Here is a 13,097-nt window from a genome sequence, read left to right on the forward strand (position 1 = left end):
TAAAGTGACCACTTTCTTGCCCATTTAAAAAATTTTAACTTGAAGTTGATTTTACCCTTTACTGTGAATTAAAAGTGGGATTTATAATATATGGTACTGTTGTTTTCTGAGTATAGTAATTGGCTACACTGGTTAAAATGTGACTATTTAGGTAATTTTTTCTATTATTAATAAAATAAACCCAAAGTAATATCATTTCATTTTAAGAAACAGCAGACTATACAATGCAAATAACTGTTAGGCTCAAAAACTAAGCTTTTGTTCCATGCCCTGTAATACCAAAGACAACTTTTGGTAATTGTAATATCAAAAAATCTTTTGTTATTAAAATCAACATGAGTTATTCCAAAATATATGTTACATGCTATCGCATTTGTGCTATTTGCTAATATTCATTGGATAAACCAGCTTTTCCTAAACTGAACAAATTAAATAACCAAATTTTATATCAAAGAAGGTTTCAGACCTGCCCTGAGTAGCAAATACCATAGCTTATATCTGGGGTATCTTTCATAAGAACAGATCAAGTCCTGTTAGTTTAAATGATTCTGTCAGTTTAGCAGTGTGTGTTTGTTTGGCTTATTCATTTGTTTTTGTACTTGAGTTCCCATAACTTTCAGATAAAACTAAGCATACCAATAAGGAGGCTGCAGATACTGTTTTTACAGTGCTAATTTCGATTTAATATTTTTTTTCAGTATGTTCTATTCAACTGAGCTTTATGCTTTTAACCTTCATCTTTTCCACAAGGTAAGTGATTAGATTTGTGTATGTGTGTGTGTGTGTGTGTGTGTGTGCACGCGCACACGCGCACATGCTGTCAGTCATGTATGGCTCTTTGCGACCCTATGGACTATAGCCTGCCAGAGTCCTCTGTTCATGGACTTTCCCAGGCGAGAATACTAGAGTGGGTTGCCATTTCCTCCTCTAGTGGATCTTCCCCACCCAGGGATCAAACCCGATTCCCTTGCATCTCCTGCATTGACAGGTGGATTCTTTACCACTAGTGCCACTTCCTAAGAATCATGCTCTGCACTTGACTTCTAGGCCCCCACACCCTTCCCTAGTCTTCTGTCTCCTGGCCGTTCCATCTTGCTCTCGCCACCATCAAGTTGTAGGCATTACCAAACGACCTGTTCCTGGCCCTCGTTTCATCAATCACACTGTGTGCTTAGGCAGCCTTCTCTGTTTTACTGGCTCCAGCTCTCAGCTTCCTGCTGATGAAGACTGGACCTTCCACTGCAGTGTTTTCCCAGAGCTCCTGCTCTGCTTCCCACTTCGCTTTTGGATATCTTCACCTGACTATCTTAACAAGACCTCAGACTCAACACCTTCAAAATGGAATTAATCTTTTGCCCTAATACTTTGTCTATCTCTCTTTTTTTTTTAATGAGAATGGTACTAGTATATATTGAGTTCTTTATATGTACCAGTTTTTCCAAGCTCTTTGAATGTATTGACATATTTAAATCTTACAACAACCATATAACTAAGTGATATCATTCTTTCCACTTTACAGGTGAGGGTAAACTTGCTTGTCTAAAAATTATACAACTCTTAACGTGGTAAACCTAGGATTTGAACCCAGGGAGTTGATTTACTGGAGCATGTATTCTTTTCTCTTTTTTTTGGAGTATAACTGCTTTACAATACAACTAAGTGAATCAGCTATCAGTATATATATACATCCCCTCCCTCTTGGACTTCCCCCTTGCCCCATCCCACCCTACTAGGTCATCACAGAGCACGGAGCTGAGCTCCCTGTGCTATGTAGCAGCTTCCCACTAGCCATCTATTTTACACGTGAAGTGAAACTGAAAGTCGTGTCCAACTCTGCAACCCCATGGACTGTAGCCTGCCAGACTCCTCTGTCCATGGAATTCTCCAGGCAAGAATAACTGGAGTGGGTAGCCATTCCCTTCTCCAGGGGATCTTCCCAACCCAGGAATTGAACCCAGGTCTCCCGCATTGCAGGCGGATTCTTTACCAGCTAAGCCACCAGGGTAAATTTTACGTATGGTGGCATATTTATGTCAGTGCTGCTCTCCCAGTTGGTCCCACCCTCCCCCTCCCACCCTGTGCCCACATGTCCATTCTCTGTCTGCATCTCTATTCCCAAAACTAGGTTCTTCTCTACCATTTTTCTAGATTCCATATATATGTATTAATATATGGTATTTGTTTTTCTCTTTCTGACTTACTTTACTCTGTATGAATGAAGCTGAGTTGCTCAGACTGGAATCCTTCACATAATTATTTTTTAAATGTCTTGATCCTGCCTTGGTCATATTTCTTGTGCTTCCAAAGCTGCTTCCCTAATTCAGGCTCTCATTGCCTTTCTCCCTAGACTATTGCCATGGATGTCTTTCTGGTATCTTCATTTGCAGACTGAATTTTTCTTGTGCATTTCATACTGTTTTCAGTGGCTCAGAGTTCTGATAATAGCTGTATTGTTCAGAGATCTTCAATGGTTATGCAGTGCCTGCAGAATGAGGTTCGTTTGAGGGGCTGAGTGAACCACTACTAGAGTTCACACTGTCTAAGCTGTAGGTTGAGGTAAAATCTTTGCTGTTCCCTAAAGGAATCTCAAACATTCTCATTTCTGTCCTTTGCTTAGGCTGGCCCCATGTCAAAACTGGTCTCTGTGTCCTACTTCATCTTTCTTATTCTTAAAGGCTCACCTCTTTCACCAGTGTTATACATTCAACAGATATGAGAAAGTTACCATAGTGAATACTACACGTAATGATTTTGATCCTGTAGGACTTTATAGACTAGATATATGTACTGATAGCTGAGTGTTCTGTTAGTCCTGCAATAACACAACCCATAGACAATTCAAAGAAGAAGGCACTTTCAAAGAGAGTGGTAGAACAAGACTCCATGGAAGAGATGGGATTTGACATGAGTCATAGAGAATAGCTAATTATTTAGCAAATGCAGGCACAAAGAGGGAATTTGGGGGAGAAGAAATAGTAATGCACATGTAGACCCACACAGACACACACAAGGCCTGGTGGAACAATAGGAGTAAAAGAAAATGGAAAATAATACTAGTAACTGGGAAGGTAAGCTTGGGCCAGATTGCCAGGCCCTGGAATGCCAGTTCCTGGCAGTGAGTTGCCACAAGGGAAGGAGCCTGGCTTGTTTATGAAGCCTGGAGTGGTGTCAGAGCGTGGATGGTTCAGGCCTCGCATTAGGCACTTGGCTCTTAGAGCACTTGATACAGCTGGAGGCCAGTTGTAAACAGTCAATAAAAACATATTGATTGGTGTAATTGGAAACATTTTTCCAAGCCTGTGCTTGTGATTTATGAAGTAAGAATAAAGCCCAGAGCCATTAAGTTACAGAGAAAATGTGACTTAATTGGCTAAGTCTGAGAGTAGAAGCTATTTGAAAGTTCCTTTTGTAAATGGCTTGTTATGTCATCTTCAAAAAGATGTTTGCCTTTTGCTGGTTGTTTGCTTGCTGGTCCTTGTGGCAAAAGTAATCATCAGACTCACTCATCCATCCTGTGAGGGTAAGTGGAACACAGATACCCTGTCAGTGACTGAAAAATGCCTTGAAGGACCACAGAACAGCCACTATGGGGATTATTGCTGAGGGAGGCGGTGGTGGGGCGTATCCCAACCAGTCAAATTAGAAGTGAGGATTTTCCTCATGAAGGAGGCCAGACTTCATAAAGCCTTGTGGTTTTGAGGCCCTTCTGTTCTGCCTTCACTGAAGTTCTGTTGTGTTTTGACCTTGCTTGGCCCCCTGCCAGACATGCATGTTCTTTGGTAAACAATAGAATGTGGAGTAGCTATAACGCTGCTCCTCGGTACTGGCTGTATAGCCCCGAAACTCGCCATTAAAATTTGGACATGTTTCGATTAGACAAAATTTATGATCTTCACGTTCTATTTTCACATTGGAAGACCCCGTAGCGCCTGAGGATTTTATTGGAGGAATGAAAAATACCAACATTTATTGAACCCTACTCTATGTCAGGTACCATGCTATAGTTTCTGCATGTGTTGTTTTGTGTAAGTCTGACAGCAAAAGACCAGGATACTGTGAGTTTGGTTGCTATTTTGCAGATGATGACCCATGCTTAGAGTAGTTTAGGAACTTGCCTGAAGTCAGATTTTAGTAGTTTAGTGACTTACCCCAAATCAGATGGCAGATGCTACACTAAGAATTGCGTGTCATCTCCCTTTGACATTTCCAAAAGCATTTACCCTTGCTGTTTCCACCACACTAAGCTACTTCAGGTACTTTTAAAATTCCTAATACTTGTTTTGATTGGGGAATTTGTAGTGGGTATGTGACTGGATTCACACACACACACACACACACATACACACACACACATTTGTCAACAATACCAAGAGTTAGAACAAGAACCCATTGGTTTATACTTTGTTGAGTTCTTTTCTTTTCCTGCTTTTTGTTCCTTCCTTATTTAAATTAATAAAATTGGCCTGTAGCTGTTTTTTTCTTTTCTTTAACTTACCAGTCCAATAAAACTAAAAGCAATCCAAAAAACCAGAGACAGAAATCTCAGCAGAGAAATCATTCTGTCTTTTTTTGTACAGTATGCCACTGACCTCTGATGGTGGAAGTTTAGCATAAACCAGGAGAGACCCAGCCAAGAAAATTCAACTTCCCTTCAACACTCTGCTTACCTGGTTAATATTTCTTAGGTTTACAAACCTGACCTATTACCTCTGTAGTGTCTGGCGTGGGAGCCTCTTCTATTAATACTCTGAGTATTTAAAGTATATTTGAGAGTACATTCTGTATCCTAAATTATCAGTTCACAGAATAGCATCAGGGTTAAAAATTCCAACTCTGGAGTCAGGTGGACTTGAGTTTTCATTCTGTTTAATAACTTTATAACTTTTGTCAGTGTCCTCATTTGTAAAATGAAGACAGTAATAATACCTATCTCATAGGGTCATTTGAGAATTAAATAATATGTACATAAAGCCCTCAGCATAATACCTAGTATACAGGAAGTGCTCTGGAAATGTTAACTACTGTAATATATTTGTTATATTGCAGTAGTTTATATTATTTCAAAAACTAATTGTGGCAGAGAGAGAATCAGCGTTTCTAGTTTTATAATACATTCTTTTGGACACTTTTCTGTCACAGTTGCTAGAAATGGGGAGTTCATTCATCAAACCAACAGTCCTTTGTCCACAATGACCTAAGCTTTCTGTGACTTTCGGAAGCTTCAAAGTTAGAAGAAAAATGTTGAAAAAGATTAGAAAAAGAAAGCAGTAATTGGAAACCTTTTCAAAATAAGACAGTTTGGTAGGTTGACAACCAGAGTAATGGAAACAGAGAATGTCTCTAGAGTGACAGAAGAAACCATAAAGGAAGGAAAAGGGAGAAAACAAATATTTAAATATTTGTCCTGGGTGCTTTGGTCCTTATCAGTGCGTTTTCTATGAGATGTCTCGTTCAGCCTCAGGCCATAGCCCAGGGAGGGAAGGGGGATCGCCTGAAGAGTAGGAGAAGGGGAGAGGCAGGCAGGGAGGCAGGGAAGACGAGCCTCACTATTTTTTTTTTCAGTTTTTGCGTGTGTGTTTTTTTTAATTTATTTATTTGTGTGATTTTTATTTTAATTGGAGGCTAATTACTTTATAATACAGTAGTGGTTTTGCCATACATTGACATGAATCCGCCACGGGTGTACATGTGTCCCCATCCTGAACCCCCCCACCACCTCCCTCCCCATCCCATCCCTCTGGCTCATCCCAGTGCACCAGCCCTGAGCACCCTGCCTCATGCATTGAACCTGGACTGGCGATCTGTTTCACATTAATGGGAAGTCTCCTTACTATTCAGAGATGGGGCAACTAAGCCAGAGTTCTGCTTAACTTGTTTAGTGCCACAGAGCTGGGGACAGATGAGGTCTCCTAAAACCGACGAAGACAAAACACTGGTACCGAGGTTAACAAAGGAAAGTTTTCGCATGGAACTTTCCCCCTGTAAAAACAGTGGGCTTAGACGGGGCTATCTCAGAGGACCTTTTCTGCTCCACATTCTGTAATTCTGCTAGTAAAGCCTTCTGACATGTTTTCCTTTGTGGGTACTGCAAAGGCAGGCAAAATAAATATTATGTGGAAAACACTGATTGAAAGCTTTGTGAGAGAATAAAAAGACCAGTTGGGAGGCAAAGGAAATAAACATCTCGAGGGAAGCCAAAGTAATCAAAAGAATTATAAGAACGAGATAAAAAGAAAATCAATATTAAAAAGAGATAAGGTAGAATTCGAAAATAAATAGTAATGCAGTTCCTTTCAAGAATGTGAGCAGGCACAATAGAGATGATAATCATTGAAAATAATTACAGTCATTACTACTTAGCATAATGTACAGAACACTTTGTTATTTTGTGTTGTCTTGTCTTTCTGCCATTTAACCCCAGAGCACCGGTGAAGGAGGGTTACTTAGCCGCTGTCATCCACTAAATTGTGTGGTGGTTTTGGTTTTTTATAATAGTTGTCTCAGAAGGCAAACTTGTCTTCACAGTTTGGGACAGCCTCTTTAGCAGTGTGACTTGATGCAACCAACTCTGCTTTAAGATCCCTTTTTGGAAAAAGCAAAGACAAAAATACTGTTACTGTATAAGGCTCTTCTGTGAAGAAAGAAATACTGAATGCAAAATGCTTAAAGTGCTCAATAAATATTTACTGCAAATCAACTGTAGTTCAAGTACATATGTATATGTGTGATAGAATTTTTTTTTAAGTTTGCTGCTGTGGTTACTCACCGTCCTCCCCTCCCCACCCCCCATCTTGGATGGAGCGTTAAGTGAGTATGTGCTCCACTGGCTTCCCCAAGATCCGTGCTGTAGAACAATCTGTTACTGTAGAGACAGGGTATGTTGTTGTCGTTCAGCCACTAAGCCACGTCCAACTCTTTGAGACCCCACAGACTGTAGCACACCAGGCCTCCCAGGCCTCCACTGTCTCCTGGAGTTTGCTCAAGTTCATGTCCATTGAGTCAGTGATCCAGGCTAACCATCTCATCCTCTGCCTCCCTCTTCTCTTTTTGCCTTCCATCTTTCCCAGCATCAGGGTCTTTTCGCATCAGGGGGCTAAAGTCTGGGAGCTTCAACTTTAGCATCCAAGTCCTTCCAATGAATATTCAGGGTTGATTATAATCAGAGATAGAGTATGTCAGTCTATGGAATATTGTTTTAACCTCAAACATTCCATTTTTATATCCTGACTCTCCCTCCCCACTGAAGGGCTTTGTGTCAGTAGAAGCCTAGGTCAGTGTTCAACCCACATCAGGGCCAGACATCACCCCGTGTGGGCTTACCTTGGGTCTCCCTACCTAAACAAAGAGGACAAGTAAGCATATCTTAGAGACATCCTCCTTAGCCACATTGGAAACCCTGCTCCGGCATGGCAGACAGCACAGCCACACCAGATTAAGTCAGAGCTTTCTTGGCCAGAAAGATTTAGACACATCAGAAATATACTATAATCTGGAAAAGAACAAATATCAAGCAGAATAGCGTTCACCAAAGAACCGTATTGCTGGACTCTCTTGGAAGAAAACCAAATCACATAAATCCAGAGACAGAATGGGTAACAGACAAGGTCAGCCAAATGCCTCGAAGGTATTCATAGTGTTACTATCACCAGAGCGTGGCTGGGGGGCAACCCCAGGCCAGGCCAGCTGGGCACGTCCTGCCCACGTGTTCCACCATCACAGCTAGGCATTCGTCCCCGGAGAAATTTTTCGTTCCTCATGAATTGACTGTAGGTCATGTTCCTCAATCTGCTTATCTCAAGTTTTTCTTAACTTCTCAGGTCAGGTCATAGGGTTACCTCTCTGAGGACCAATGAAGCACCTTACACTTTACAAAGAGAATAAAATCCCTGACGTGAATTACCTCCACTTTCTTATTCTCTACCGGAAAAATTTCTGTGTTTTTCACTCACTTTGCCTCGTTCTTCCAGCTCACAGACCCTCAGACCATAGGACGCTCTCTCAGGCAAATTCCAGGCTCCTTTGAGGACGTGGTTTCAGCCATTATTTCTCTATAATCACGCTCGTCTCCATGGCCCTTTTCTTGTCGTCATCAGATTTCTTGAAAGCATAGCCCCTCTCACTACTCTGAATTCAGTAAACTTAAACCCTAACCCTCTGCCTCTCACACTCCCTCTCTTTCTCTTTCTCCTTCCCTCCTTTTCTCTAACCTGAGAGACAACAAAAATTCCGTTCGGAAAGCTGTTATTAAACAAAAAAGTTGCAAGTAAGACTGGTTAGGAAGGATGAGCTTACATTCCTTTTCAAAGGAGAGGAGACTAAAAGGCAATTTAAATATTCTTTTTTTTCCACTGGCATATAATTGCTTTAGGATGTTGTGTTAGTTTTTCCTATTCTTCAACATGAATCAGGAGAAGGCAATGGCACCCCACTCCAGTACTCTTCCCTGGAAAATCCCATGGACGGAGGAGCCTGGTGGTCTACAGTCCATGGGGTCGCTAAGAGTCGGACATGAGTGACTTCACTTTCACTTTTCACTCTCATACATTGGAGAAGAAAATGGCAACCCACTCCAGTGTTCTTTTCTGGAGAATCCCAGAGACGGCAGAGCCTGGTGGGCTTCCATCTATGGGGTCGCACAGAGTCAGACACGACTGAAGCAACAGCAGCAGCAGCAGAGTGAATCAGCCAGAAGTACACATGTATCCCCTCTGTCTTGAGCCTCCCTCCATGCCCTCTAGGTTGCCCCAGAGCACCGAACTGAGCCCCTTGTGCCACACAGCAGCTTCCCACTAGCCGTCTGCTTTATACATGGTAGTGTATATATGTCAATCCTGTCCTCCCAGTTCGTCCCACCCTCCCCAGCCCTGTGTCCACACATCTGTTCTCTGTGTCTGCGTCTTGTTCCTGCCCTGGAAATAGGTTCATCTGTACTGTTTTTCTAGATTCCACACATATGCATTCATGTCCGATGTTTGTTTTTCTGACTGATTTCACTCTGTATGAGTATCTCTAGGTCCACCCACATCTCTGCAAATGACCCAATTGCATTCCTTTCTGTGACTAAGTGATATTCCACTGTATGTAGGTACCATTATGCAGAGAGGAGGCAGTGGGAGAAGACAGGGTCCTTTTCCCCTCCAGTGAGTATGTAACGAAGGAACAGGATGAGGGATCTGTCGAGGGAAGTTTTTTTCTCCCAGTGAAAATTATATATAAGGTTAACTTTGGGGCTTCCCTAGTGTCTCAGTGGTAAAGAATCTGCCTGCCAATGCAGGAGACATGCAGGAAGATCCCACATACCTCATGTGGGAAGATTGCCACATACCTCGGAGCAATTAAGCTCATGAGCCCACAACTATTGAGCCCGTGCTCTAGAGCCAGAGAGCCACAACTACTGAACCAACATGCTGCAACTACTAAAGCCCAAACACCTAGAACCCATGCTCCGCAACAGGATAAGCCACCACAATGAGAAGTCTATGAACCTCAACCAGGGGGTAGCCCCAGCTTGCCATGACTAGAGAAAGCCTGCACAGCACCAAAGACCCAGCACAGCCAAAAATAAATAAATAAATTTTTTAAAAAGGATAGGGTTACTAGGGGAAATGGTGGAGTCACTTTCTTTCGAGATCCTTGACAATTGGATAGATTGTTGTATCTGCAACTGTACAAAGTCAGGCTTTAAAACATTGTTCCCTTTGCTCACTCTCTTGTCCGACTTCAGGGCGGGGAATGAATACTTACATAGACTCACTATGTCTCCAAACACTGATTCTGAAGGAAGGAATCGTTCCTAACATATCAAAGATGCAATAATAATAATTGCACTTCTAACCTTTTTGGTCCTTGGTTCTGTAAATCTTTGTGATCCAAAATAGGAAATTTGGATATGATATTCACTAGTACTGATCCCCATAACATTTAGTGGATTTTTAAAGTTCCATATTATTTCTTTATTGAATTATATGTTTCAATATCCCACTCCCAACATAGGCACAGATGATTGTGAAGTTTTGATGATCTGTTAGAGGGAGAATGGATACATATATGTGTTTGGCTGAGTCCCTTCACTGTTCACCTGAAACTATCACAGCATTGTTAACTGGCTGTACTCCAATACAAAATAAAAAGTTCAAAAGAAAAAAAAATAAAGATTACATGACAAAAATTTTAGCTCTAACCTTTAATGGGATTTTGACTAAGCAAGATTATTTTTATCTTTAGCATAGTGAAGTGAAGTGAAAGTCAAGGGCTTCCCAGGTGACTCAGTGGTAAAGAATTCACCTGCCAATGGAGGAGATGCAGGTTTTATCCCTAGGTCAGGAAGATCCCCTGGAGAAGGAAATGGCAACCCACTGCAGTATTCTTGCCTGAAAGTCAGTCAGTCATGTCCGACTCTTTGTGACCCCATGGACTATAGCTCACCAGGCTCCTCTGTCCATGGAATTCTTTAGACAAGAATACTGGAGCAGGTTACCAATCCCTTCTCCAGGGGATCTTCCTGGCCCAGGGATCAAACCCAGGGCTCCTGTATTGCAGGCAGAGTCTTTACTGTCTGAGCCTCCAGGGAAGCCTTTTAACATATTATTTAGCAGTTAAGCATAGACACAGGAGCTGGACTTGGTTTAAATCCTGACTTTGCCACTCACTCCCTAGCTCAGAGGTCCTGGTGGGTTACATAATTTCTGTGTGCCTCAGTTTTCTCAGCTGTCAATAGGGATATCATATTGGCTACTTGATAGGATTTTTGTCTTTACATGCAAAGGTCTTAAAGGAATACTTGGTACATGGTAATTGCTAAAAATTGGTAATTTGTTATTTTTACTGAAACATATGATGTTAAATCCTTGTTCACACCATGTAGTTCTCAAAGGTGTGCAGCCTAAAGGATGTGTTGCTCCTTGAGGGAAGCCTTTTTGGAGACACATTAATTCTTTCAAGCCACTGCATTAAAATCAGGTGACAGCCTAGTGAGTGCACTAACGGAGTTTCTTGCTGCAGGATTTTTATAAAGTCCTGTGCCACAGACTGATGATGCATATGATCTTTGGAGACCTCCCCCAACCCACCACGTTTTTAAGACTGTGTCTTTTTCATGCATAAACTAGAAATTACTCTCTAAAAATAAATTTGGACATTTCTGTGCGTTTGGGTATAGAATTACTTCTGTCTCCAGGATTGATCAAAAGGATGTTTGCGTGAAGATAGGTACTGTATTTGATTGAGGATGTGTTAAATAGGCTTTTTTATAACAATATTTGTAAAGCTTTTTTTTTTTTTTGCCCTCAGGAATAATTCAGGTTTCACACCAGCAGACACTGTAGCTGTCATGTTCTGTTCTACACACAAATCCCTCACGTTGGGTAAGTAATCCACAGACTGAAACACCAGCTTAATATTACCTTCAGATAATTGCACCTTATGATTTTGAAATTCAAACAACTTTTCAAATTAAATGGAAGGTGGGTATTGTCTACTTTATTACCTAAAGAACAAAGTGGGGATCAGTCATGACTATGAAATACCGTCATGAATTAAACTCATTTTTGTGAGCCTAAAGGTAATAGGGTTTAGCTTCACTTGTAATCATATTTTCCATTCTCGTAGAAGGTTTTCAGGGTCGAATGTTCATGTTAGAAGTTGGGGAGCGGGGTAGTTGTGGGGGTGCTGTGAGCACAAACTTGGCTTTGGAAGGCCCTAGAGTGACCCCTGGAAGATGTTAACATATTTTCTGGAAGCTTGGAGCAGGGTGAAAATAATTGACATTAGTCTGAAGGTTGTTTCAGAATGTTATTTCTATAAAGAAGCAACAATATATTTATTGTTCACTGAGTTATCGTGAACTCAGTCTCATTAGGACCTGAAGTGAAATGAGTACGTATTTAATGGACAAAAATAGGTCAAGAAAAGTGCTATTCTCTCCTTACCTTTACCCAGTTTAAAGGCATTAACCCAATTACCCAGTTATCTGGAATCCATGCTTTTAGTCATTAAAGATCATTAAGTAACGAGAAACTTTATGGAAACATCATTCACAAACTCCTTGGGGTAGTAGGCACATTGTGGTTAAACTTGTATTAAAAAATCCTTTACATTTTGGTGTATAACTGACAACATTTCTCTAAGTCTGTTTATGTTTAAGTTCAGTCTGTACACTGGAAAACAAAGATATTTCATAATGGTTTTACTCGCCCCAGACATTTCTGTCTGATAGAATTATTTTCAGTCTTGCAAAGTTGGGGAAATGATTTAGAAATTGGACACAGTCTTAAGCAATTGCTATCTAGGACTTCAGCTTGTTTGAATAAATTATATGTGTACTGTCCCTTCACTGCAATATGTCTATTAGGTTTTCCTTAGAATCATCACCAAAAGGAAGCTGAGAGAGCTTTGGAAGCTACTTTCTGGTTCCAGATTTTGTGAACCTGGACAAATCACTTAAGCTCCCTGAACCTTAGCTTTCTCAGTTCGTAAGACTTTTTCTTACATTGTAAGGGTGTTGTAAAGACTGAAGATAAAACTGGTTAAGAATCCAACCCAGGACTTGTCCCTAGTACAAGTCAGTCTGTGAGAAAACATGTTCAGTGATGGCACAGTGTGTAGGTTGCTATGGATGGAGCCAGAGTGCCCACCGAGAGAGCCTGGTGTGCTGCCTGGCACGTGGCACATACCCTGAGAGCGGCAGCTATGATCAGTTACTGTTAACTGTGTTGGTCATGAATGAATGTGTTACTGTTTCCAGGGCTTCAGTCCCCTGCCCTGGTCTTGTTGATGTTCATAAAACAGATATGGTTTAATTGTTGACCTCAGAAGAAATCAACCTGCACTTTTCCCCCCCACATCGCTGTTACAATGTGACACCGGTGGTCCAGGTCTCCTGAAAAGGAAGGGGCTTCTATAAAGGTAGGGAGGCCAGAGATTGGGTGCCTCCAGACCCATCAGCAGTCACGAGTCAGGGGCCAAAGGAGCCTGTGTCGTTAGAGCAGGTGCTGAGCCCTGGCTGTGTGCAGTATGCTTCCGCATCTCTGCCCTGGCCGCTGACACCCGCCCCACCCTTAGGATTTGCTTTTGTCAGGAAAACCCAAATGGATTGTGGG

General features: G+C 41.5%; 1 protein-coding gene across 4 annotated transcripts in view; it reads left to right on the forward strand.

Annotated features, from left to right (window-relative positions):
• Positions 1-13,097, forward strand: part of SLC10A7 (solute carrier family 10 member 7) — a 311,758-nt gene that overhangs the window by 266,311 nt on the left and 32,350 nt on the right. For all 4 annotated transcript variants that reach the window (XM_088827985.1, XM_088827984.1, XM_055405227.2 and 1 more), the window contains 2 exons: positions 699-750; positions 11,290-11,363. In XM_088827985.1, coding sequence (XP_088684111.1) covers positions 699-750; positions 11,290-11,363 — 126 coding nt within the window. The remainder of the gene's footprint in view (positions 1-698; positions 751-11,289; positions 11,364-13,097) is intronic.

Source organism: Moschus berezovskii, chromosome 19 (genome assembly GCF_049115385.1).
Source record: "Moschus berezovskii isolate FMDL1 chromosome 19, NW_MosBer_1.0, whole genome shotgun sequence".
Classification (NCBI taxonomy): Eukaryota; Metazoa; Chordata; class Mammalia; order Artiodactyla; family Moschidae; genus Moschus; species Moschus berezovskii.